We start from the raw sequence: 26,902 nt of genomic DNA, 5'->3' as shown, positions 1-26,902 counted from the left end.
AACTTAACATAAATAGATAGGCTCAAACATTTGTCATAGTTTGGTATCTCTTGGAGGAAAAAAACCCCTGTGTCCTCTTCCAATGTCTCTAACCAATGCTACTTTATTTGCTCTCAGAGTATTACTCTCAAGGGTGATGGCTTTTGTGGGTAAATATTGGGATGGAAGTGCTGGCATGTTAAGGGAAAATTGTCTTCACTCCTAGACCACTTTATAGTATTTATATATTCACAATGTTTGAACACAAGCCCAAATACTTCATTTCTAAATCATGATATACATTCCTATACAAATATTCCAACACGGGCCCAAATACTTCATTTCTAAGTCATTGAGTACATATCTATACAATTGGGAAAAATAAGCTTTTCTCAGGTATCAATATTTTGAGTTGTTTGTTTGGTGTTAAAAAAAATGTTCCTACCCTTGACCAATGTACCATAGTAAGATTAGGCCTGAGAATAAGGCCTGGCCGTGAAAGAGGAGGTGGAAATGGAGAACCCAGGACAACTCAGACACTGGGCATTTCAGGCAGGGCAGTTTCGGGAAGGCATACATCTGGAAGTTGAAGAAATGGAAACTTACTCCCTATCTATGCCTGCATACCCTTTGAACAATTGCATGAACTCCCAGAGGTAACCATACCACAGTTTGAAGTTTGCAATTTGAAGACTGTTGTTCTAAACTTATGTGGTTTTTGAAAAGGTGAAGGATTGAGAAGCAATGGGATACCAAATATTCCAAGGAGATAAATTGTTTCCTGCTGGAAGAGAGTGAGAGTTTCCTAGATGGAAAAGAGAATGATGTCTTTGAGGAGGAGTCAAATGAGGTTGATAACCTGAATTTCTTCAAGTCTCATTTATGAGAGATTTTAATGCAAGAGCTCCATAATTCTTTGTGTATGTGTATATTATATATATGACATATATATAATATATACGCATATTATCTACCACCATTTTGTAGGAGGTGAAAGCTTTATTTATAAGTTCATGAAATACTTTTATTATTTTAAATAGGCTATCATTGTATATATATATATACACACACATGTATGTATATGTATATACATCACAATTTTGTAGAAGATGGTGACTTCATATGTAAGTTCATAAAATACTTTCATTATTATTTTAAATCAGCTATCACTGTCAAACTATTTTTAAGAGTCTTTAATTAATGTTCCCCCAGATGATTTCTGGAGGAAAATCCCAGTCAGTATCAGTGGGAGACCGAATTACGAGAGTGTTTAATTAAGAGTTTCTTTCAGGCACTTTTCAAAGAACTATTTAATATCTGAGAAACTCCACCTTATTTGTATCTCTAGAACTGAGCAGTGAGAAAATCTTGACACAAGTCACAAAGATTCAACTAGACCAAACATTACAAAAATCATTTTCATTTATTTAAGCCTTTAAAATAAAATATTCATTTAATATGATACTCACAGAGGCAATAAAATACATAATTTAATCGACTTTTCAAATTCTTTTAAAAATAGAGAGCTATCGTTTTAGAAAGCTCAGCTATTTTTCTTCCCACTAGCATGGTAGGGAAAAAGACACAAGTCACAAGATACCGCATCATGTAAGAAAGCCAAGTTCTGTCTCATTCACCTGTCTGGATCAACAGGGAGGAGAAACCTGCTTGCTGCAGTTGCTGGCATCCGGGACCTTGATTTTGGGTATGTTGAAATTACAATATGAGTTCTCGGGGTCCCTTTAGTTCACCTGTCTATTTTCTGATGGGATGAGAAATGTGTAGGAGGTACTTAGCCGCTAGACTGAAAATCTTCCTTTCCATCATTGGGAGCATATTCTTTGACACTCTCTAAGAAGGAAATCTGTACCCCCTCTCCTCCACTATCTCTTAGAATTATTTAGTGCATTTTGTATTTGTCTAATGATGGAAAAACATGAAGTATTTATTCAACTGTAAATGGAAACCTAGTATAAAAAGATAAATGCTATGAATTTTAAAAGCAGAATCCCTCATCCCTCTACTGGAAGAGCTAAGTTAAGTTCCTGTTTCCATAATGCATGGGTGTGCCAGCAGGATCTGAACTCAGAACATGCAAATGCAAAAAGCCCTTTTAGCCAAAACACTTGAAATGGACTCTATGAGGCAGTGAAAATATCCGATGCAAAATGAAACCAAACTATTAAGGACTGAGTGGTTAAGATTGTGTACTCTGATTGCTGCAGAAAGAGGGAAAGGAAATTACATTTGATCTTATAATTGAAAGCTCAACACTTAACAAATTATTTTCCCCTGGCAACTAGAAACCCCTGCTGTCATCAGATGCTCATGGCTTCCCTTGGCTACACCTACTTACAGCATCCAAACAACTTGCCTGGCTGATGGGGCCCTTCTGACTTTAGGGCCCTGGGACATGTTCTCTGTTTCAAATACTGTTGAATACTCATTTTCGGATCACTCCCAGACTTGATTCTTCTTATGCTACTTACTCCTGCACATCTAATTGGCTCTAATTAAGCATTTCAACCGGGTTTCTGTTACTTGTGTTTTCTATGTATTTTATACTATCACCCATTGAATTAATTCCTCCAGTAGAGTCATGCTGTTTCTCCCAATACTTCTGTCTTTGCACCTCCTGCCACCTCCCTGACCATGTTGCTTACTGTGGGTAGTCACTGTGAACTGAATAGTTGTCATATTAGCTATGTGGACCCGCTGCACACAGGAAAACCTTGAGGAAGTCCCTCTTCCAGGTTTGAAGAGCTCTTTGCCAAATACAAACCATTTGAAAGAATTGTGTTTTTCCTTGAAAGATCTAGTGGGTATCGCTGGACCCCTGAGGTAGAGCAACAGATGTGCAATATTCCTGCTGAGTTAAGAGCCTGCATCCAATATGGTTATTGAATTCTATTTCGTAATAATTTCCTCTCAGTTCTGCTTTTTGACTGTCACTGGAGAAGGCAATTTTTTAAAAATACAGAAGTCAGATATTTGCCCATGTTATATTACATAGTTATATAAATAAATGGGTTGCAAAGCTTTCAAAATAATGATTAAAATGTCAGTGAATGATGTTCGTGTCAATTTTTATAATCATAAACACTGAAGAAAATCTTGACCACTATAACAATAATAATTCATTACATCTACTTTAACATACAGAAAGTCAGGTCCTCATCTCTGGGCTAGGAGATTCTGTGTAAGAATTCAGTTTTGGTGTGACGAAGTTCTCATTCTCGGTGTTCCCTATGTCAGGTTTTGCTTGAGAATATTATGGGGGAATATTTCAATGATAATATATCTATATGAGTATACATACATATATAAAACATACTTATATATATATGAAACAATATTTGTCCCTTTAAAGAATTGGGCCACCAGTCACTTGGTACTGAAACCAATACATGAATTCAAATGAAATTCAGATTTCCACTTTAACTCTTTTCTGCCAACTGTCCTACCAAAACAAATAATTAAATGTCGTTATGGTTTAAGAATGTAATTTAGAACTCGTCTTTTTTGTCCACTTGATGTCTACTTTTCATCAGGTTTAAATCCTCCATTTATCTTATAAAACGATGACTCCGGCTCCGTTTCATTTTCTTTGCTCTCTGGAATTTCTGCCTTGTTTTTTCCATGATATTTCTTGTATGCCACATAAACTAGAAAACAATACACAGGAGGGTCAGTAAATTTTATAACAATAAACTGCAAAATTCCTTTGCATAGAGATTATAACCTATGATTCACATGGCAGATCACATTTTCTGTAGACTGGAGGCTGCTTAGAGAAAGGAATCACCATTCTTAGTTCTATGGTTACTCATGGTGAGAGGGATGACTGCACTTCAGGAAGACCTAGCGTAAATCTTTATGAGACATTTGCTCAGGGCAGCCACAAGCCTTCTTCAGGCATTCAGCCCTGCACGTGGTACTCGACAATGATGAGAACAATAGCGAGGATTTATTGTGTACCACCATATCCCAGTTAATGTGCTAGTTCTTAATAAATATACACATGGTGCAGTGCAACCTCCGGGACTTTGGTTCGATGGTCTGCTGTAGAAGGACTTGAACTAGAACAGCATTCCAGTTCCCTCCCTGCCTTCATTCAATCTTCATTCCTGGAGAGAAGACTCGGCTGATGGGTGATCAGCCTTCCTCTTTTCTGTTTAGCTCCTGGTCTCTGGTAGCAAGCATTTCTTGGCTTATTTTTAAGGGCAGCTCATCAGGGTAGGCTCTGCCCTGTGAGGCAAGACCTGTGGTGTCTATGTATGTGTGAGTACATGTCTGCACATGTGTGAGGCAGTGGAGGAAAGGGTGGTTTCAACAAGCCCATTTGGTTGCAGATTCAAGTCATGTTTTTCAATTAAGTTTTATCCATAGTAAAAGGGCTATTTTGTTATCTGAATATCTGATTTTTCTTCTGCTTCTCAACTGGTCACAAAGGCAAGAGGAGGACAGAAAATACTAGTTATAGGGTTCCTCAAATTCTAATGCCTCACATATAAAATGGCCATAATAATATTATCTACCTCATAGGGCAATTGTGAACATTAAATGAGATAAAATTAAATGCCTAGCATGGTCTGTGAAGAATAGTAAATGCTCAATAAATGTTAACTTTCATTATGATACACAGCTGAGAGAGACAATGACTTGCTTCAAAGATCTTATTAACCCAAGATCAATATCTCCTTTAGATTGGTCCCTGAACTTCTGGTAACATATTATTTTCGAAGCCACTGAACCACACTATTGAATTTAATTGAGCTTGTGGTCAATTTGAAGATCCACCACTTATTATAAACTGTTTTGAGCTGAGAGTCCCTCGGCTTAAACTTATGCCAATGATTTCATTTAACCAAACTATACCTCTTATTTGTCCCTTTTTCTTTCCCCTCCTTCTCTCCCTGCCTTCCTCCCTCCTTCCCTCCCCCATCCTTCCTTTTTTCCCTTTTCTTTTTTTCCTCTTCTTTATCCAAAAAATATTTAGAATCCTAGTCTTATCACCAAAATATGTTTCCAGGCATTGTATACACTTAACAAAGATTCCTCCCTTATTTTTATAGTTACTGATATAACTGTGGGAAATTTCAAGACCGAGTTGAGTGCTCCCTTTTCCTCATTCCTTCAACTTGATTTTTTATTAATCAATCTCTGGAGTTAGTTTTCAACTAGTGCATTTACTTAATTGTTCTATCAACCAGTCCACTTTCTTTGGCTTATCTATTAGACACCATTCAGTAATTGTTTGGAAAAATCCCACTGTGTGCCAAATTGGCAGAGCTCTGTACAATCAAACAACGTTATTATACAGAAAACAAGGTAATTAGGCCTGGACTCCTGCTTCCTGGAGCGGCGATAAATCTGTGGAATGTTTTCAGTGGATCCAGAGTATTCTAATCCAGAAAGGAAGCCTTTGCTTTGAGAATGACATTCAAGACAGTAGTGCAGAGGAGATCCACATCCGAGGGCAGGTTGAAGAGCTGATGAAGTTAAGTAGAAAAGTCGGGCGCGGTGGCTCAAGCCTGTAATCCCAGCACTTTGGGAGGCCGAGGCGGGCGGATCACGAGGTCAGGAGATTGAGACCATCCTGGCTAACATGGTGAAACCCCGTCTCTACTAAAAAATACAAAAAACTAGCCGGGCGCGGTGGCGGGCGCCTGTAGTCCCAGCTACTCGGGAGGCTGAGGCAGGAGAATGGCATGAACCCGGGAGGCGGAGCTTGCAGTGAGCTGAGATCTGGCCACTGCACTCCAGCCCGGGCCACAGAGTGAGACTCCATCTCAAAAAAAAAAAAAAAAAAAAAAAGAAAAAGAAAAAAAAAGAGAAAAGTAAAGCAAAACCATATTTTTAGTAGAGACGGGGTTTCACCATGTTAGCCAGGATGGTCTTGATCTCCTGACCTCCCAATCCGCCTGCCTCGGATCCCCGTCTCTACTAAAAATACAAACACAAAATTAGCCGGGCGTGGTGGCGGGCGCCTGTAGTCCTAGCTACTCAAGAGGCTGAGGTGGGAGAATGGTCTGAACCTTCTAGGCGGAGGTTGCAGTGAGCCAAGATCTTCAAAGAAGATCATTATGAAATGATGCACTCCACTGCACTCCAGCCTGGATGACGGAACAAGACTCCGTCTCCAAAAAAAAAAAAAAAAAAAAAAAAAAAAAAAAGGTAAAGTAAAGCAAAACCACACAAAACCAAACTGGATCTCTGGACATTTAGTGACTTAACATTTACATTAGTTTTGTTGTGTGCTTTCACTTTATATTCCCCATTAAAATGTCATGAGGCTTTAAAAACTAGCTTTTTAATAAAAAAAATAGAATGTAAAAATAGAGGTTAGATATTATCAGCCCTTGGAAAGGAAAATGTAGAAAGAATTTTCAACTAGGTGAAGGCCAGTGGGTGGTGGGGCCTGATGGGAGACCCCTGGGAGCTTCATGTCACAGGGCAGGAGAAGTAAGAATTACTTAAACTACACCTAGTACTTTACATGAAGAATATTTTTGCTTCAACCACTTCAATTATATGGGTATTTAAATATATATATATATATGTGTGTGTGTGTGTGTGTGTGTGTATACACATATGCACACACACATATCTGCCTTGTAAGTTAGCCTGTTAAATTTTCTTTGCATACCAGTTTTCTGATAAATATCCTATATTTATAAAGCATATCAAGAGAATGTTTTGTAAAAGATTCCAAATCCTGAGTTCCTGAGTGCACGATAAAATGGTGCACAATAAAATGGTCCGGACAGGTTCCTCTGCCTTCCTAATTACTCAGGAAAAGAAAGTCAATGGAGAGAATTGACCTCTATTACTTTTCACTTAAAAATAATCTTTGCTAGAATCTTTTGGTAAAACTACCATCTTTTCATCAGCAATTGGAAAGTCATGATAACATGACGGTGGCTTTTTCCTCTCATATATTTGTACAATTCACCACCAGGAATGGGGAGTTTTTAAAAAATGTTGTTTTAGCAACTCCAGGATTTTTCACAGATCATCATGAAATGGGATTGGCATGATTCCTTACATCCTACAAATATTGCAGCAAAGGCAATCTGGAAAATGCTGTAGATGAGCGGGAAGGTGAATACGACATTGAGTTCCTCAGGAGTGAAGGAAAGCTGAACGATGGTGGAACATAGCTGCGTGTTCTGCATCCCTGTTTCAAAAGCAACCGTTCGGCACCTAAAGAAGACGTTAAGAGAGCATATGTTTTAGTTGTTGTTTTGTTATTGTGAAACATTACAAGCAGATATAATAATAAGTACCTAAATGTGCATCTTGTCTCTGCTTTTAATGCATATATTTAAGATAGGCTTATTCAATATATAACTTTCTATGGAATAAATATAATACTTATTAATGTATATTATACATCATATCACCTATTGTATATAATATAAATAAATATATTTAATATGTACATATGAAGAGTTGGCTCCTTTACCACAGTGTTCAGTAAGTGGCCAAGAGGTTTCATTTCACCCTTTTCAATTATGATTTTGGTAACGTGTAGAGCACAGGGCAGCAGCTCAGAAAATGCTCAAGATACGGTATTTGTTGTGGCCGTTTTATTGTTTAATTTGTTTTGTTTAGGCTGGGCTACAGGTGGCTCACACCAGTAATCCCAGCACTTTGGGAGGCTGAAGTGGGAGGATTTCTTGAGCCCAAGTGTCCAGGAGTTCAAGATCACCCTGGGCTGCATAATGAGACCCTGTTTCTAAAAAAACAAGACAAAACAAAAAAATTAGCCAGGCAAGGTGGTGTGCGCTTGTAGTCCCAGCTTCTCCGGAGGCTGAGGCAGGAGAATCACTCGAGCTGAGGCTTCAGAGAGCTATGATTGTGTCACTGGACTCCATCCTGAGTGACAGAGTGAGACCCTGTCTCAAAAAAAAATGTTTAAATCTTGACAAAAAGTCTATAAGGTAGAAATTATTTTCCCCACTCTACAGATGATAAAACTCAGAGAAAGAGAGAGTGCTGGGCCTGAGGTCCCCCCGCGTGCTGTGTGGTAGGATTGGCAGGCAAGCCCAGGTCTGCCTGACTCAAACACTGCACCCTTCTCGCTGCCCGTTGCCACTCCTTTCTTTCCCAACTTCATACGTGCATCTGTCCCTACACCTGTGTTCTCTCTGCCTGTGGATTCGATGGATTAGTCAAAAAGAATTGTTCTTGCCCAGTGTCAAATCCAGAAGTGCAAAACCCTTCTAATATTTGGCGCCTTTGGAGGATGAGCTCACCCTGCTGCCAGCTGGAGGAACGCTTGTCTGTTCCAGGGCAGCCCAACTGCTTTCATTAATGTCACTCCACTCAGAGAATAAGAATGCTTAGCAGTGGAAGAGCCCCATCTGCACGGAAAGTGGAATGGTCCAGAATACTTTGAGCAAAAAAGAGGCGGTCAGTATTTTCTTTCTGGGGACTTGCGTGACTTTGGAATGAATGGGCCTATTTAGAATGACATATTCAGAAATAGGATGAATGTGATTGATGAAAGGCTCAGGATTTTGATCCTGTCTTCAGTGTTTGCAGCTGTTTGGGGTTGATTATGTCTCCCTCTCTGCCAAATTCATATGTTGAAGTCCTAACACTCCGCACTTCAGGATGTGACCTTATGTGGAAACAGGGTCATTGCAGATATAATTAGTTGAGTTCATTAGAGGGGGCCCTCATCCAGGGACTGATGTCCTTATCAAAAGGGGAGTCTGGCCACAGAGACGTGCACTGAGGGAAGGCACAGGAAGAAGACGGCTCTCTGCAAACCACGAGGGAGGCCAATAAGGGATCCCTCCATCATAACCCTCAGAAAGAATCAATCCAGTGACACCTTCATTTTCACTTCTAGTCTCTGAAACTGCGAGACAATAACAGTCTCTTGTTTAAGTCACTGAGTTTGTGGTTCTGTCTTATGGCAATTCTAGCAAAGGAATACAACAGCTATTACAGATTAAAATTCCCAATGTGATTTACTAAAGTGCCATACCTGTGCCAGGATAGACCAGCGATTCTAGCTAGAACAAACCCCAGGGAGTAACCTGCCACAGGAAATATTGTCCCTATAATCCACAATTTGGGAGCGATGATCCAGGCACTTTGGTACAATATTCCTCCAACTACAGCTATGAGCACAATAAGGATGGCGCCCGCAATGGACCCGATCTGAAAAAGAGGGAACAAGTGAACCCAGCAATCATGAGTCAAAGCAAATCCAAGTATGTTTGTTAGAGACGAAACCTCAGCAGTCTCCTTGCCCTTGGGGAAAGTGATGGTAAAGTTGTCTTTCTATGTGCTTCTAGCCCGGAGGCTGCAATCAGGCCACTGGAAATCCTGGTGCTTGTCCCATGCTTTAAGCTTTAATTACACAACAGGACAAGTAGCATCCGTTTGCAATTAGCCTGAATATTTTCTGGCTTGCAAATTATCCTTGTCAGAACAAAAAGACAACCCATTTCTATGAGAACCTGGGAGACTTGGCCTCTGGATTCAACTACTCCTATTCTGTTTCCTTCAGTAAATCAGGAACTTTCTGAACTGTAGTTCAGATAAAATCTCGCCCCAGCTTCCTTTTATGATTGTTATGATAATGAGAAAATGGGTATAGAACTCTATACAACTTTTAAAAAGGTATAAGCAAATGAAAAGCACTGTTGTTATTTTTTTTCTCCTTTTCACATTTAAAACAAAATTTGGAGATTATAAACATATTTTTTTGTCAAGAGAAGTAAGGAATACAATGGACTTACTTTGCCCCCTGAGCAGCAGAATTTATCTATATTATCTACAACCACATCCAGATCATCTAGCTAGAATATAGTTAGTGAAGGGGAGTGAATGGTTACTATATAAACAGCATTTACTGATTGCCAGCAATGAAATGGCCATATGGATACAGACATAAGAAAGATAAGTTCTATTTTCTAAGAAAGCCATTTAGATATATTGTATAACACAAATTCACATAACAGAGATAACAGTAATATGTGGTGAGGACAGAATAGAGTAAAATCAGGAGGTGATAGTTCAGTTGAGTGTCTTAAAGAATGGGTAGAAATTTTTCCTGTGACTGCAATAAAGAAAGGCATGCTAGGCTGGGTGCAGTGTCTCATACCTGTAATCCCAGCACTTTGGGAGGATCACTTGAGCACAGGAGTTCAAGAACAGCATTAGCAACACAGTGAGATCCCAGCTCTCTCCTCTACACCCATATAAAGAAGGGCATTCTAAAAGAGAAGACTGCATGGCTGGTGACTTCAGGCCTCCACTCAACAGTAATCATATAATGAGAATAAAAGCATTTCCTGGATGGAAAACCTTATCGTCTGATTGTCATCGTGGAACACTTAACGGTGTGAACTAGGATACTTACTTTAAGTATGATCTTTGCTTTTTGGGGCCATTTGTGATTAACAAACATTCCAATGGAAACAGGAACAACAAGAGCAACCAGAGACGTACCTAAAGATGACAGAAGGGCAATGTCATCAGCAGAACAGGTGACACAGGAAAGAGAAACACAGAAGAACAAACAGCCTGAAGAAGGCCTAAGTAGTATTTCAGTCTTCCTTCTTGAATACACAAAACAGTATACAGAATTACACACACACACACACACACACACACACACATTCACTCTACTTCTTCACCCACTCCAGTAAATAATTTAATATTATTGGTAGATAATTGATAATATCAATGCTGTAAATTCTTTCACTAAATTCTGCATTAATTTTTTAGAGTTTCTTATATTGCCAGTATATGTTAATTTCAGTTTGTCAGAATCTTGGCTTCTTTAGTCTTTGGATCTTTATAGCTCTAGGAAGAATAGCTCACCAAGGTTTGTGTGTGTGTGTGTGTGTATGTATATGTGTGTGTGTGTGTGTGTGTATGGCATACAAAGATGATATTTTACATTTGTTTGCTAGTTCATGGTAGTAGAAATAAAAAGTAAATTTAAAATATTGTAAAATGAAAGAAAATGTCCAAAATTAGCTCAAGATCACCAGGTATTCTGATATCTCATGACTTCTGGTTAAAAATAGCTTTAGTTATTCAAATTTACAGCAGAGAGGTGAGAATATAAGTTGAGAAAGCATGCTTTAAATTTTCCATGAGATAATATATTTGACGACCTCTCATGTAATTATAGTTCTTTGCAGTAACATGCTCATCCGGCCAGATAAAAGAGTCATACTTCAATTTCACTACGTTAAATTTACTGCTGTTCTTGCATCATATGGTTTGTTTCTCCATGTTATTTAACACTCATTTGTCCAATGGCTGATTTCATATAATTTAGCACCAACAACTTCTAACTTTTCATAGGTTGTTTCTTTTTCAAACATCCTTTTAAAGCAGTATAAGAAGGTGATATTGAACAGTGACATTCTGAGAGTGGATGTTGCATAGTATTGATTGAACTAGGTAGAGTGAGCTAGGACTGGAAAACAGATTCTAGAATCCAAAGCAATAGATATTAATTTAAAGTGAATGCAATAATGATGAAAACATAATTTCCTTGTAGTCTTCTAGCCCTCCTGGCAATATAAGGGGCAGTGATGACTTTTGCACAGAAATTAGTCAGCAGAATTAAATAATGACTAAGGGTACTAAGAGTAGGAAAAAAGATAAATGCGGGGGAGTAAGGAGGGAATAATGGAAAAAAGGATGTGAAAGAGAAGCATTGACACACGCACTGCTGAGATGCCCCAGAAAACCCACTCTTGGGTATCCTTGCATCCTGCTGTTTTGGGAGTGATATGGTTTGGCTCTCTGTCCCTACCCATATCTCATGTTGAATTATTATCCCCAGCTGGAGGATTACAACTAGAGGAGGGGTCTGTTGGAGGAGGGGCCTGGTGGGAGGTGATTGAATTGTGGCGGCAAACTTCCCCCTTATTGTTCTTGTGATAGTGAGTTCTCATGTGATCTGGTTGTCTACAAGTGTGCACACATCCCTCTTTACTCTCTTTCTTCTGCTCCAGCCATGTAGAGAGTGCCTGCTTCCCCTTCACCTTCTGCCACGATTGTAAGTTTCCTGCGGCCTCCCCTGCCGTGCTTCCTGTACAGTCTGTGGAACTGTGAGCCAACTAAACTTCTTTCCTTTATAAATTACCCCATCTCAGGTAATTCTTTATAGCAATAAGAGGACAGGTGAATACAAGGAGGAAACACCCTGTCCTGGGTCTTTAGACCATTGCCTAAATTTTTGAAGTTTGTAGGTCTTAAAACCATCTGGATATATGACTTGTTTGTGATGTGGTAGTTTAAATCTATGTGCAAGTCCTGTGCTTGGAATGTTAGTGTGGTTAGGTTTTCGTCCTATATTTTAATGTGCTGATTCTGTTTGGCCCCTCCTGCTAAGAGTCTTCATCTCTTTGAGGCAGCCCAAGCCAATGGGATAACACAAAAGCAGCACCACCTGCCGAAATCCATGGCAGAATTGCTTTTCCTTTCCTGACCAGATGAGGCCAGGTGAGGTTTTTCAGGGTCCTGGGGTTGACTGGGAAAGGGACTCTGTTTTTCTTTACACCCACAGTGTGTGACTCCTGCTTGTAGAGGTGGATGTTTTAACTTTGGTCTCCAGTGGGCCAGTAATCTTGTTCTTTTATTTCCCCAGGCTCTGTTTGTTTTATGTATGCCTCATATCCTGATGCTCTCTCTGTAAAATGCCTGTCTATGTAGATGAAAAAGCATCCACTCCTGGTTACACATTGAATCCATAACTTGGTCTTTAATCAGGTTTACACAGTAGATATCAGAGGAAGGAAAGGTAGAAAGAAGAATGAGAATGAAAGAGAGTGGTGGTGAACGGATTCATGTGGTGGGACTGGGAGTCAGATAGATTTGGAGCTGAACATTTCTGTATTCCCAAACTGTGGGAACTGTGTAAGACGTCGAACCCCTCTAAGCTTTGGTTTCCTTATTTGTAAAATGGGCGGAGTTATGTCTGCCTCACAGTGCTGTTGTGATAATTAAATGATGAAATGGCTATAAACTTCTTGGCACAAGACACTTACAAATGTGGAGTAGAGAGGAGTAAGTACAACAATTTGCAGCAGTAGTTTTATTTTAGTGGTACCAACTGCACGGTCTACTTCCTCCCCATCCAGATGTCAGCATCTGAGGAGGCTCGCAGGTGTTTACTAGATCACTGGAGCATGAAGTTATACCAAATATGTCTGCCCATAGAGCTGTGTAGAGAATAGACTGCGGGCTATTCCAGCTTCCTAGTGACCCTGGGCAAATAATTACCCTGAGCCACAATTTAGAAAGCAGTGATAACATCTTGTGAAGCAGTCAGTTCATTTATTTTCTATGTTAAATAACTAGAAAAACCAACAGCAAAAAGGTGAGCTTGGAGGCCTGGGCACAGGGTTAATATCTGTAGAAAGTAAAAAGTTTCCTCTTCCAAGTTTCCCTTCTTGTTAAAGGAAAATGATAATAATAATAATAATAATAATGAACATTAGAAATAATTTCTTTTAAAGACTAGCTTCCTTTAAGCCTCCTTGCTTTGTGCTAATAACTCTTTGTTAAGCCCTATTCTATGTAGCTGTTAGATATAAAGGAATAAGTACATTCTGTGTCCTTGTACTTTAACCAAGTTATTTGTGCTGAACATGCTCACAGGCATGTTCCAGCTCACAGCATATGCCCCTTCCCTATTTGGAAATATTATTACTTTTCTAAGTCCTTTCACAAGCGACTTCCTCTTTTCCTTTGTTCTCCATTGCCTATACCTATTTAGAAAAGTTTTGAATTATTAGCCAGTCGAGTTTTAGCTTAGATTGTGAGGTCTGGCTCCAGCCAATGGAGAGAGGACACAGTAGTTGGGACAAGCTGCGTAAAGCATACAAATTGCTTCCCTCCATTGTTCAGGTGTGCTCTTGCCATTGTTTCATCTGTGAGGAGCACTCTTTCTGCAGAAAGTAAAATTGCCTTGCTGTGAAAACTTCTGGTCTGAATGCTGATTTTTCCTTGCAGTACCAAGGAACAAGCATTCTGTTTCTGAATAAACATTTTACATATAACAATATCTTTGTTTTTGAAACTTCTTTCTTTTTCCCTTTTCTTTTCTCTCTTCCTATTTTTCTTTTCTTTTCACTCTTGACCTCTTTTATGATGACCTTTTCCTCCATTGAGGTGCTAATTGATTTTTCATTTTCTCCTTATTTCAAAATTTATTCACATTACAGAATATGGTATAAGTCTTTCACACTGTAGTTAGAATTATTCAGTATTTCCATGAGCCATTTTCCAGAAGGGAATGTATATCAAGAGGAAAATATTTTATGGCTTAAATTATTAAATTATTATAGTGAGTAATATGGAATCAAAATTCCTCACTCAGCAGGCAGGTTCTTTGAGAGGGATATAATAGTTCCACTCACGTTAACTATGGTTTTTAGCTCTGTGGAAGGCGTCGACTGAGAGAGAGGCTAGAGAGTCAAGCAGCGTGAAGGCCAAGGCAGGTGGTCATGGAGGGTCACCCTAAAGTCTGTTGTCAGGAGGTTATATATGATACGAAGGTTCTCTCCAGGGGTCAGAAGAATCTTGTGTATCAAAAAACCACACTGAATAGGGCATATCAAGGAGGACAATTCTTTTTTATGGTCTAATGGTAATGGTAAGAGTAGGAGAGAGAGAAAAGGCTACAAACATTGTAATACAGATCATCCCCAATTAGTATTCACAAAGTTTGTTCTAATTCAGTTGTATATTTCCTCAATCACACTAAATCATGGAAGCAGTCTTTCTTGGAAATGGAAGGCATTTCAGCTCAGCTTCTCATCCCAATAGGAGTCCCTCTTACAAGCATCCAGGTGGCTCACCATTTAGCCTTTGCTTGGATGCTTTCTTTAATGGGAAACCCACACCTTTTTGTGGCAGCTCATTGGGATTTGTTTCCAAGATCAGTGGGGGAAAAAAATCCAGGTATTTAGCGTGTAGTGTACCTGGTGATTGTTACTGATGTACTATTTGGCTACATCTTGTCTTTTATTCATGATAGTTCTATGGGAAATGCCTATTCCTGGTATACCAGGAATTCTCTTGTTCTTCTCTTGACCCTCGTCCCTAAGTTACAACAATAACTTAATCTCCCACTATAATTTGTTTCCCCAGAAACAGAAAATAAGTTTTTTGGGATGGGGGTGAAATGAGACATAGTCATTACTAGTAAATTTGACTCCTGGAGCATGAAATACAGACTTTGCCATTAAATCAACTTTTGCATCAAGGTGTGGCTCACAGTCCAGTGTTAGAAACAGTGTGTTTCATCTAGTGGTTTTCTATTGTGACACTCTGGACTGTTTACTCAGTGCTCTACTTTGAAACCATTATGTGATTTTAAAAAATTTCTTCAGGCTGGGTGCGGTGGCTCATGTCTGTAATCCCACTTTGGGAGGCTGAGGTGGGTGGATCACTTGAGGTCAGGAGTTCGAGACCAGCCTGGCCAACATGGCAAAAACCCATCCCCACTAAAAATACAAAAATTAGCCAGGCGTGGTAGTGCATGCTTGTAATCCCAGCTACTAGGGAGGCTAAGGCAGGAGAATTACTTGAACCCAGGGGGTGGAGGTTGCAGTGAGCCGAGATCATGCCACTGCACTCCAGCCTGGGTGGCAGAGCGAGACTCAATCTCAAAGGAAAAAAAAAATTTCTTCAATTCAAGTGTCTGGATGCAAAATCCTATGACCATGAACTAGTGCCACTGTGGGTTAAGGAATAGGTGGAGGCTCCCACGTCCCCAAAGCTTAAGCCTCCTCAGTCCAGACTGACAGGGCTGGGGAGGAGGCTTCTCTCCCTGGTGACTCAAATTGAAGAAAAAACAGGTTATCCCATAAGGTCAAGGTTTGGAATTTACATTCTGCCAACACTCTTCAAACGCAGGGGTGACTTTATAATGAAATCGGGCAGAAACTCCTGCTAGGGCAATAACAGTCGGGTGTGAGCCTGGCCTGAGAGCCTAGCAGGGGGTAAGCGGAGAATTTGAGGGTAACAGTCAACAGTCTTGCAGAGGGACGACTTACCTATGTTATCATAGGGAATTACGATGCTCCCAGAGTCGACCCACATTTTGGTATAGATAAGGAGGCACAGAGGCATCATTCCGAGGGCAAGAAGTGTGGAGCATGTGGTCATGCTGACGCTGAAAGGCAACGGGCAGATTGATATATCCACCTATGTGTTCTAGGGAAGACACTGTTTTAGTTTTATTTTTTAATTTAACTTTTATTTTAAGTTTAGGGGTAGGTGTGCACGTTTGTTATATCGGTAAACTTGTGTCATGGGGTTTGTCATACAGATTATTTCATCGCCTAGGTATTAAGCCTAGTACCCATTAGTTATGTTTTCTGACCCTCTCCCTCCTCCCATCCTTTACCCTCTAATAGGCCCCAGTGTGTGTTGTGCCCCTCTGTGTGTCCATGTGTTCTCATCATTTAGCTCCCACTTGTAAGTCAGAGCATGCTGTATTTGGTTTTCTGTCCTTGTGTTACTTTGCTAAGGATAATGGCCTCCAGCTCCATCCATGTTCCTGCAAAAGACATGATCTCGTCCATTTTTATGGCTGCATAGTATTCCATGGTGTGTATGTACCACATTTTCTTTATCCAGTCTACCATTGATGGGCATTTAGGTTGATTCTATGCGTATACTATTGTAAATAGTGCTGCAATGGACATATGTGTGCGTGTGTCTTTATAACAGAACGATTTGTATTCTTTTGGGTATATACCCAGTAATGGGATTGATGGGTTGAGTGGTATTTCTGTTTTTAGCTCTTTGAGGAATTGCCACAGTGCTTTCCACAATTGATGAACTAATTTACACTCCCACCAACAGAAGATAAGTGTTCCTTTTTCTCGGTAACCTTGCCAGCATCTGTTAATTTTTGCCTTTTTAATAATAGCCATTCTGACTCGTGTGATATGGCATCTCATTGTGGTTTTGATTTCCATTTCTCTAATGGTCAGTGATGATGAACTTTTTTTCATATGATTGTTGGCTGCATGTGTGACTTCTTTTGAAAAGCGTCCGTTCCTGTCCTTTGCCCACTTTTTAATGGGTTTGTTCATTGTTTTGTTGGAATATAATTAAACTAAAGAGCTTCTGCACAGCAAAGGAAACTACCAACAGAGTAGACAAACAACCTCCAGAATTGGAGACAATTTTTATTTTCAATTCATGATAAGGAAGTCCTGCAAGAATCTGTCTCAACCTATAGCATCATCTGGTGTGCTGAACAGAAATACACATGTGCTGGAGTGTATTCAGGGCCTGGCCTTGAGCACAATGGGTCATATTTGGTGTCTTTCTACTTTGCCTTGTGCCATCCTTCCCTCCCCTTTTATTCTTAAGGGTCAGAAACAGTATTAAACGATGGGTTAAAAAGTCATCATTAAACAATGTATAAGGTTCGCTGGGTGTGCCATCCTTCAAACATTCAATCAAAGAAAAGCAAACACATTTAAAGCAGCCGACACCGTCAGGGCTGCACGTGTCTGACCATGCTGAGATGGAACAGGCCTCCCTGTGCCCCTGGAGTAGAATGCATGTCCGAGGGAGGAGGCCTCGGTGTGTTGCCATAAAGCAGAAAAATTACAGCCCAAGTGACCCTAGCTTGAGAAAAGAAGAGGAAACTGACTCAAAAATCAAAAGAAAGCATGCAAGCAGACAGGGTAGACCTAAATTCTTAACACTGAGTAAGTCACTGACAATTTAGCAAATGTGTGTTCAGAAGAGCTAGTGTCTGGTGTCATCCCTGCTCAGAGTGTTTTATTTCAGTAAGAGGGTCTGGCTGAGTAGGCTTTCTACATGGAGAAATTAATGCCAAATCATACTATCTCTAGCACTAAGACAGTGGGTCAAAGAAAGATTTCTGGGGAGTGAGTATTCCTGGTCCTCTTCGAAGTGATCTGTACACAGCATACATTCTCTGCCTTTAAAGCCTGAGCTCTAAAGCCACACAGTGTCTGGGCTGAAAGCAGGCGGTGCCGTGCCACTTAGTGTGTTAATTTGAGTAATTTAGTTGACTTCTCTTTACCAGTTTCCTTATTTAAAATGACTGTAAGGATAGGATGAGCCAACGGTGTCCAGCACTTAGAACAATGCAAAGCACTCTATTAAGAGCTGGTTGCTACTACCATTTTTTTTTTTTTTTTTTTTTTTTTAATAGGGTCTATCTCTGTCACCCAGGCTAGAGTACAGGGTCACTATCTTGGCTCACTGAAGCCTGGGCTCAAGTGATCTTTGCACCTCAGCCTCCCGAGTAGCTGGGATTACAGGCACGAGTCACCATGCCACGCTAATTTTTAAATTTTTTGTAGACATGGGGTTTCACCGTGTTGTTCAGCCTGGTCTCAAACTCCTGGGCTCAGGTCATCCGCTTGCCTAGGCCTTCCAAAGTTCTGGGATTACAGGCAGGAGCCTCTGCACCCTGCATCTCTCTGCTGTGATCATTTATGTTACCATGTTTGTGGTATTTTGTGTTCCACCAAATAGAATCAGGAAACTTAGAGAAATGAGAAATTTCTCTGAAAGGCCCTTCTCCCAACAGGTCGTCATTGAGGTTGTCAAGAGTAGTAATTTCTTAAGGGTATTATGTGTATACTTGAAAGAAAATGCTAAATATTTATATTACCTGCCCCCCAAAACAACAACAACACCACCACACTATACTAAGAAAGGAGCTAACAATGAGAAATTTTGTTTCAAGGCTTGGAGATAAATTTGCACAGTTTGGCAAAATACAGGGTGGGACAAAGTTCATCAGAGCTTAACTTCTCTAACAATATATTTATTTTTAACCAGAAAGACCTCATTTAAAATAGGTTTAAATAATTTAGATAAAAATACTTGTTTTAGTAGAGCTAAAATATTATAACAGTAACAAATGCTGTGGATGTATTTAAAACTCTAAGCAGTTCAATCTATTCTGGTTATAGGTTAACTTAATTTAGGTGTAAAATAGATGCTAAGGCAGAATTGTACACCAGACAAACAAGTTAATTTGTTATTAACAGTACTTTGGGCCGGGCGCGGTGGCTCAAGCCTGTAATCCCGGCATTTTGGGAGGCCGAGAGGGGCGGATCACGAGGTCAGGAGATCGAGACCATCCTGGCTAATACGGTGAAACCCCGTCTCTACTAAAAAAATACAAACAACTAGCCGGGCGCGGTGGCGGGCGCCTGTAGTCCCAGCTACTCGGGAGGCTGAGGCAGGACAATGGCGTGAACCCGGGAGGCGGAGCTTGCAGTGAGCTGAGATCCGGCCACTGCACTCCAGCCTGGGCGACAGAGCGAGACTCCGTCTCAAAAAAAAAAACAAAAAAAAACAGTACTTTGTCCTACTTATAACGAAAGTACTGTAGTTTGAAGGTGATTTTTTTTCTCTCTTCCTTCCTCCCTTCTTTCAGTGTTCTCTTTTTTATCTTTTATTTTTAAAAATATATTAGAATGGATTTAAAGTTGTCCCTATAATAAAATCACTTTTGTTTCTGTGCATCCAATATTTTTTTCTAGAGCGTGGTGGGATTCTGGTGGGGAAGTGAGGAGGGTTTATTAACTGGATCCCAGTGAAGAGAATTCTGAGAATTTTTGTTTTAAAATGTAAGAAAATATTAAAGAAGGAAGTCTTTTTCTGTCTTTGTTTTTCTTTCGAAGATCCTTGACAAACCTTTAATTCTGAATATTGCTACGACAATCTATGATGTTGTATCATAATTTTGAGTTTGTTGAGAGCAGTTTCTTAAGGATTGTGAGGAGGGACAAAAGAGGATTTGGAGAAGGAAAGGTTTAGACTTGTGAGCAGCCTTGATGAAGAGACCTTGCAGATGAACAGACGAATAGGTGGCTGGAAGTTGATGCTATTTGAATGAATACAAGAACAAAATCAAATCGCTCAAAATGAGATTCGAAACAATTCACAGATAACGAATTTTAAGAAATAATATAGGAGCCTAAATTAGCAAAAGAAAATATCATCTTACACAAAAAAAATCTGAAGTTCTATAAAAGGCATGGATATAAAAAATACATATACTACCTTGAACTTATATTAGAATGAGAGAAAAGAGTAAGTATAAGAGAACTAAAAAAAAAAGACTTGGCCTTAATTTTGACTTCAGTTCTATTAACTGCCAGGGAGATTTTCTTTTGTGTGTATGGAAATAAAAGAAAGAATAAATGTAAATTTAGTGAATGTTGAGGAATTCAGCGAAATCAGTGTTAAGCAATGTAAAAGACTATAATCATATTAGAAGTAAAATACCTAGTGTGAAGGATCTAACATAGTGTATATAGGCAGTGCTAGAAATTGGAGAAATGAAAAGTGATGGAAAGAGCGTAGAGAAAGCTTATGAGCCTGCATAGGGGTAGTGGGTAGATCTGGGTGATTCCAGTTCTGACTCAGGCACACATTGACTCAATGACCTTGGTCAAGGTTATGAATCTTAACTTTATTATCTGCCAAATGCAGAAAATAATAGTACTAACTTTAGAGGATTCTTGGGAGGATGAAATACATCAACGTATTTTGAGTACTTAGCACTGTGTATGGCATATACTAGTTTTTAGTAAATATTAGCTAGTAAAATAAATGCTACTGGAGAGAAACAATTTTTGGTTACTTTGAGGGAAAATAAAGGAAAAAGCCAAACGGTTTTGGGTTAGGTCTCCCAGAGTAGACAGGAGACATTTAGGAAGGATTGATTGACATAGGAAGGATTGATTGCTGTGAATTTGTGATTAGCCAGAGGGTCAGGTTTCTTGAGTATCTAAAATATCAGTGAATGCTGCACTGGAAGCTGAAAAATCTAACAGCATTTGACCAAAGAACAAAGGATGTGGTAGGAAAGTCTATAAAATAATAAAAAGGAATGTAGAAAGTAGGTGGCAGGGAAGGAATTGGGGGCAACTGGGAGAAGGATGCATAAGAATGGATTCCCCAAAGAGGAAGCCAAAGAAAGGAAATGAGAAGTCCTTGCATGGTGTGGCTGAGGCCATTAAGAAGGATGAAGACACCGGATATTTGCCTGCGTCTGGGTAGAGAGCAGACACAAAGGAGATAAGAGGTTTCTGTGTCCCCTCAACTATGGGTTTTAGCCACCAGCAGATTCACCTGAAATGTTACCTTCTCTTCTCCCTGATGCTTTTTGTGCATGTGATGTCCATGGCACAGCTGCAACTTAGGTGAAAATATATGTGTACCAATCAGATTCACAAACAACTTTCCAGGCTGGGAGTGGTCAGAAAAGGAGCTGAAATAGTACTTGCTGAATTCCAATGATCAAGGTTTATTGTCTATTATTTTTTATTTTTCAAAGTCAGTAGAGATTGCAAAATGCAGTGGCTTTCCAGGTTCATAAGAGATGATAGGGTGAGAGGAAAATGTTTTGGTTTCTTCTCCCAAGAACCATAACCAAAAGAGTTAAAACCAGGTGGAATGGTTTTGCTGGCATTGTGTGGCATTAGCTCAATTAGTGGAGCTGCCTGTTAACATAAATAGTCATGTCTTCATGCCATTGCTAGAGTTCAAGTGGAGATAGAGAAGGTAAAATTCTAAGCGTACACAATTGGAAATACGAATGTTAGATAGGATTGTATCTAAATAAATTATCAGAAGACTTTGGTTATCCAATTCTTAATCCAGAAGAATAAAAAGTTTTGGAAAACTGTTACCCAGTAACTCAGGTTCTACTCTTTTAATTAATTTGTATTAAAGAAATATTGGAATATTGTTTTCCTAACACACAATGCATAATATTATCATCTACACAGCAGTATAATTTAACCTCTTCTCAATGATTAATACCCATCCTGACAAACATGATTATCGGTTATTCTAAAATACAGTGACAACTTCTTGTGTTTGTAGAATAAGTGATACAGAGACTAGAGACTAAATAAGTGCTACAGAAACCAGAGAGAATAATTGATAATTAAGACAGAATATGTGATAGAGAGATTAAGTGATAGAGAATAAGCAGTAGAGAGATGGCTGTGTGTTGTCAGTGTCTGCTTTGCTTTGTAGGTATTTTGATCTGCTCTTTCGCCCTTCCTAACACTCTGCTTCCTTCCTCGCTCCTCATTTCTGGAAAATAGCACAACAGAGCTTTAGAATAAAAATAGTTATGTAGGTCCTGCATAAGCAGCATTTATGAGATTAATTGAAATTTATTTTGGGTGTGCAGTGTCTTTTATTGGGTCTTGTTGAGCTCTGGATAGGTGAGGTTGATCCATGTTGCGTTATAGGGCTTATTCTGACTTGCTGGAAGAATTCATTTGCACAGATTTAGCTGGAGGTTTCTACCAAGGCTTCATATTCTACTTTTAGTTCTTATTAAAAAAATAATTTATAGGAATTGTTATGATAGGTAGACAGGATTACATAATCATCTCCTGTTTCAGGAGAAATAAGATTTCCTTAAAACCACAGAAAAATGTAACTTGGAGCTTTTAGGTTAGATCTTACTGTTTTTAGCTCACAGAAGAGAATTCATTTCAATGACCTAATAGTCCAGCATCACACACATTTTTTTCTGTCTTATAAAAGGGTTCCATGTGTGGCATTATATTGAGGTACAAAACTCCTCTGCATTAAAAGTTACAAATAGTATGAGAAAGCTGTTTATTGGAGGTCAAGGCCCAATGTTCCATGTAGCTCAGTTTTCTCAGTGTAATAGTTGCTGGCATTTACAATTCTCACTTCTGTGTACCTGTGTCCAGGTCAAACTACATCGAAGTCTAAAAAGACCTTATTGCTATATTGTGGTTCACAGATCAACTAAATCTGAATAGCACTTGCCATCCTTTGTTGTTTTATAAGGCTTTCCTTAAAAAAAAAAAAAAAAAAAAAAAAGCAATTGCACTGTGGATATCATATTAAAAGACTAAGCCATGTGAAGGTATAGGGTTTGTATGACTTTTTTAAAGCTTCTGGAGAAACCAGCACCAGTTGAAATGAGACAGCAGGTTCCTAATTGCTCACTGGGTACTCTATCCAATTCAGTGGTTACATTTCTACACTTTGTGCTTCTCTCCTCTGCCTGTAGTAGCTGGGGATGAACAGAGCTAATCGCCTACTGTACAGTATTTAATAAGCACACGTTGTGTTAGCACCTGGATGGTTTGCAGAAGGAAATGCATACCTTTTAAGGGAAATGAGGAACCGTGAGCTAAGAAAAAAGACATTTGTCTCTTCAACTTTCAGCATTAAATTTCTCAGTCTCGTCACATTAATGCTTCATCTTATTTCTATTAGTTTTTTTTTTTCTTTTCCAGTGCTAGTTCAGACTGGCACAGGATGAATTGGGCAAACATTGCAATTTAGATTACTTTGTGGGAAGTGGAGAAACCATTTTCTGTTTATTTCATAGTAAGGTAAGCATAATTTAAAAAAAAAAGCTGCTGTAGGCTTTTCCCCCACTTTTAATGCCAGTAGAGGTGAAACAAATATATGAACTCTTCCTTAGGTTTTATACCAGGAAAATGTTTGCCCAAAGAACTGGCTATATTTGATGGAGTTGATCACTGTCTCACTAGAGGTTCTAATGTTTGACAAACAGTTTTATTTTCTGATTGCACCCAGAGCTCCTCATCATTACAAAGAAAGTGCATTTTGCTTTTTTTTTTTTTTTTCTGTTACCAACAGAATAAACCTCCTCAGCTGCAGCTTGTGGTTTGGAAAAGATTACTTTTTTAAAAAAAGCTTTTAATCTTTTCCTAGAGATCAACAGCAATTATGCAACTCCCTGTTAACTGAGTTAGATGTAAAAACACAAACACAAAATATAAATCCCCCAATTCTAATAGCTAAACAGCTGTGCTAGAAGGCATGTGAATGCATTTATTCTGTCCTGTTTAATTCCTTAGTCATACTTTAGATGGGTAGCAAATCAGTTGAACATTCAGTATGCCATAGGCTTCTGGAAGGATTACTCCAAGGTGATTGAGTAGTTAGAGGTGTAGATAATCTTACCTCAGGTCCATATCGCCATCGACCCAATAGGCCAAGATATTGGAGGAAGTTCCTCCAGGGCAGCATCCCATAATGAGCACCACCACGGCCTGGATGGGGAGGATGTCAAAGGCCACAGACAGGATGAATCCTGCGAGGGGCATGATTCCAAACTGACAGAGGAAGCCAACACAAATGCCCCACGGCCGCTTTATGTGCCCTAGAAATTTCTTGATTTCCACGTTGCATCCCATGGAGAACATCACCAAGGCCAACAGGATGGTCAGCACCACACTTAGGACCACACTTAGGGTGTTATTGAAATTGCTGTCAGGTACCACACAGGATGCACCAGAGCAAACTGTTGCATTGTCCACACAGCTGTTCGGATCATTCATTGCTGGGTCTGCTGCTCAAAAGGCCAAGTCCACAGAAGTGCTGGTCCCTGGGCCCTGGCTCTGCTGCCAGTTGAGATAAGCAACGTTTACTTCTACCCCATCAAACTTTTAAACGCCTTCTAAAAATATGTCACTTGGTGTCTCTTTTGAAAGCCACCTTAGGGAAGTAATAAAAAACAATAAATGCTAGGATGTCAGTTTCAAGAGGTAACATTACAACACAGAGCACGTTGTGAATCATGAAAGCCCAGCAAAATTATTGGTCAAGACAGAGAGTTACGATTAATCATTTATTGGCATGATAATGAACCATGCCATATGAAAAGAGCTGCGTTAATGTTTAATGCCACGAAGGTTTGTTGGATAATTTCAGTTAAGTGACACTTAAAATCAACTCCAAATAGTACAGAATCTTATAGGGATTGAGCCATAGGAACCATGCCATATAAAAAGAGCCGTGCTAATGTTTAATGACATGAAGGTTTGTTGGATAATTTCAGTTAAGTGACACTTAAAATCAACTCTGAATAGTACAGAATCTTAGAAGGACTGAGCCATAGGAACACATATTGTTCTCTAATTTCCCTTTCAATAGAAGGGTTTAAGGTCCCAAATAGTTGAGTGCCCTGTGCCAAATTATGTTGCAAATTAGGCGTCAGACTCTGAACTGGGACCCAGATCTCCATCCAATTTCCTCTCCCAATAGTTTTGCTACTGTATCAGTGTTTCCTGGAATTGCTCTATAGTGTCCATAAAGCATATGGAAGTTTAAGAAACTTCTAGGGTCTTGGTGCAAATCTGAGAGAGTAACATTTGGGAAGAGAGAATGTGTTCTGGTGGAAAGGAGTCTGACTTGTACAGCCACCCTCAACCACTTACACATGCAATTATGTGTGCGTTGTCATAGTAACAGAGTGCTTTATAGACGGAGACAATACAGTTATTTAGAGGGATGAACCTCAGAGAATTAGGTCAAAGTGACAGGATCTCTTTGTGCTTGGAGTCATAAATTGAAATTCTATCTTTTCTTTTTTTTTTTTTTTTGGCAGGGGGATTCCAAGGGAGATTTTTGTAAATGTCAAATAGTCGACCTCATTATGGGCAGAATGTTGTATTTCAGTACATAGGGAAGATAAAGAGGTAGAGAAGAGATTGTCCTGTTTTCAGGAGTGTATAACCCAGTTATTGAGTCAGGACACAGAGTAATAATAAAATTGAATATTCCAATCATGATTCACAATTTGTAGGACAAATTCTAATTTAATATTCAACTTAATCATCTTAAATTAAGCGGGATTATCTCTCCCATTTTACAGATGAGGACTTAAGGGTTGAGGAAATTGAGTGCTTTAGATAAGGTTAAAGGGAAATAAGAGAACGACGTGCTTTCCTATGGCTGGTATCTGGAATATTGGAACCGAGCGTTCTGATTATGCAAAGAAAATGATCGGTTTGGCTTGCTGGGGATTGGAGTAATATCTTAGAACAGAGCTTCTCAAAACTCAGTGTGAACAGGATTCCCTGGGGGGTCTTGTTAAAATGCAGATTCTGATTCTGGAAGTCTAGGGCGAGTTTTCTTTCTAGCAAACTTGTAGTTGATGGCAATGACACTGATCTGCGGTCACACTTCTAGTATCATGGCCTCAGGATATCAGGGTGACAACAGTTGTACCCATATTGGTAACAACAGAACTTACTGGTCACAATTGAAAGCAGCTTTTGCAGAGAAACTCAGTATGGGAAAATTAACCTTTTTCATAACTTGAGTAAATGTGAGCTGTGGCTAGCAGAATGGGCCACTGAGCAGAAGAGCTAATAGAGTGAAATGTCCAAACCACTGGTGGGGGTGCCTAGGCATTGAGCTACTGGGAAAAACCTGAGCCATTTCCTTCCAGGGCAACAGCGATTTGTACTTGTTGATGTGGTTCCCGGCCCAGGAGAGAATCTCTGAGCTATCAAGTCCTGCCTGCCTTTCTAGCACAAGTGGGCTGCCATTACTTCTGTCCTGGCTGCCTGCCAATTCCTGGGAGAGCCTTCTGTCTTTCCCACCTCTTCCCCACCCCAACAGCTAAATGATAAACCAGGTAATTCCCAAAGAGGCCTCCCCTCCCACTCCTAGGTGTATCATGACTTGGCCCTACCCTGCTGGCCGCTCCAAGCATTTCCTGAGACTGACCTCTGGCCTGCTTCTGTCGGGAGCTGGCCCTCCGCAGGGCAGATGGGCCAAGTGCACTCCCTGCTGCCACACCTGAGCATCTGCACCTGGCCGCTCACACCTGGGCACCTGCACCTGAGCACCTGTGGCTGGCTCTTCCCCCGACTCCCAAAGCTGGGTGAGGCAGATGCCCATGCAGTGTTGATCAGTTTACAGTCTCTCTTTTCTGCTTTCTCTTAACCTCAAACATTAGGTGAAAGGCAGAAAGCTAGCCTAGGATTGAACAGCAAATAGCCTCTTCACCAGGTCTGATCTGCAAAAGAAAATTTGAGCCCTGCAGATGGGAAGGATTTGGATTCTGAAATTTCTTTTAAAGTTGGAAGGCTGCAGTGCA

The 26,902-nt window shown here is 39.7% G+C and overlaps 1 protein-coding gene across 1 annotated transcript; it reads right to left on the bottom strand.

Moving 5' to 3' along the window:
• Nucleotides 1–1,383: 1,383 nt before the first annotated feature.
• Nucleotides 1,384–24,950, bottom strand: SLC10A2 (solute carrier family 10 member 2). Its single transcript, XM_010353074.2, has 6 exons — nucleotides 23,977–24,950; nucleotides 16,029–16,147; nucleotides 10,364–10,452; nucleotides 8,981–9,156; nucleotides 7,028–7,185; nucleotides 1,384–3,644 (listed from the first exon to the last, which is right to left on the bottom strand). The coding sequence occupies exons 1-6, from the start codon at nucleotides 24,351–24,353 to the stop codon at nucleotides 3,517–3,519; spliced, it is 1,047 nt and encodes a 348-aa protein (XP_010351376.1). The 5' UTR covers nucleotides 24,354–24,950; the 3' UTR covers nucleotides 1,384–3,516.
• Nucleotides 24,951–26,902: the final 1,952 nt, after the last annotated feature.

This window comes from Rhinopithecus roxellana, chromosome 18 (genome assembly GCF_007565055.1).
Source record: "Rhinopithecus roxellana isolate Shanxi Qingling chromosome 18, ASM756505v1, whole genome shotgun sequence".
Classification (NCBI taxonomy): domain Eukaryota; kingdom Metazoa; phylum Chordata; class Mammalia; order Primates; family Cercopithecidae; genus Rhinopithecus; species Rhinopithecus roxellana.
Note: the sequence above shows the minus strand (reverse complement) of the source record. Positions and strands in the feature narration are given on the sequence as shown.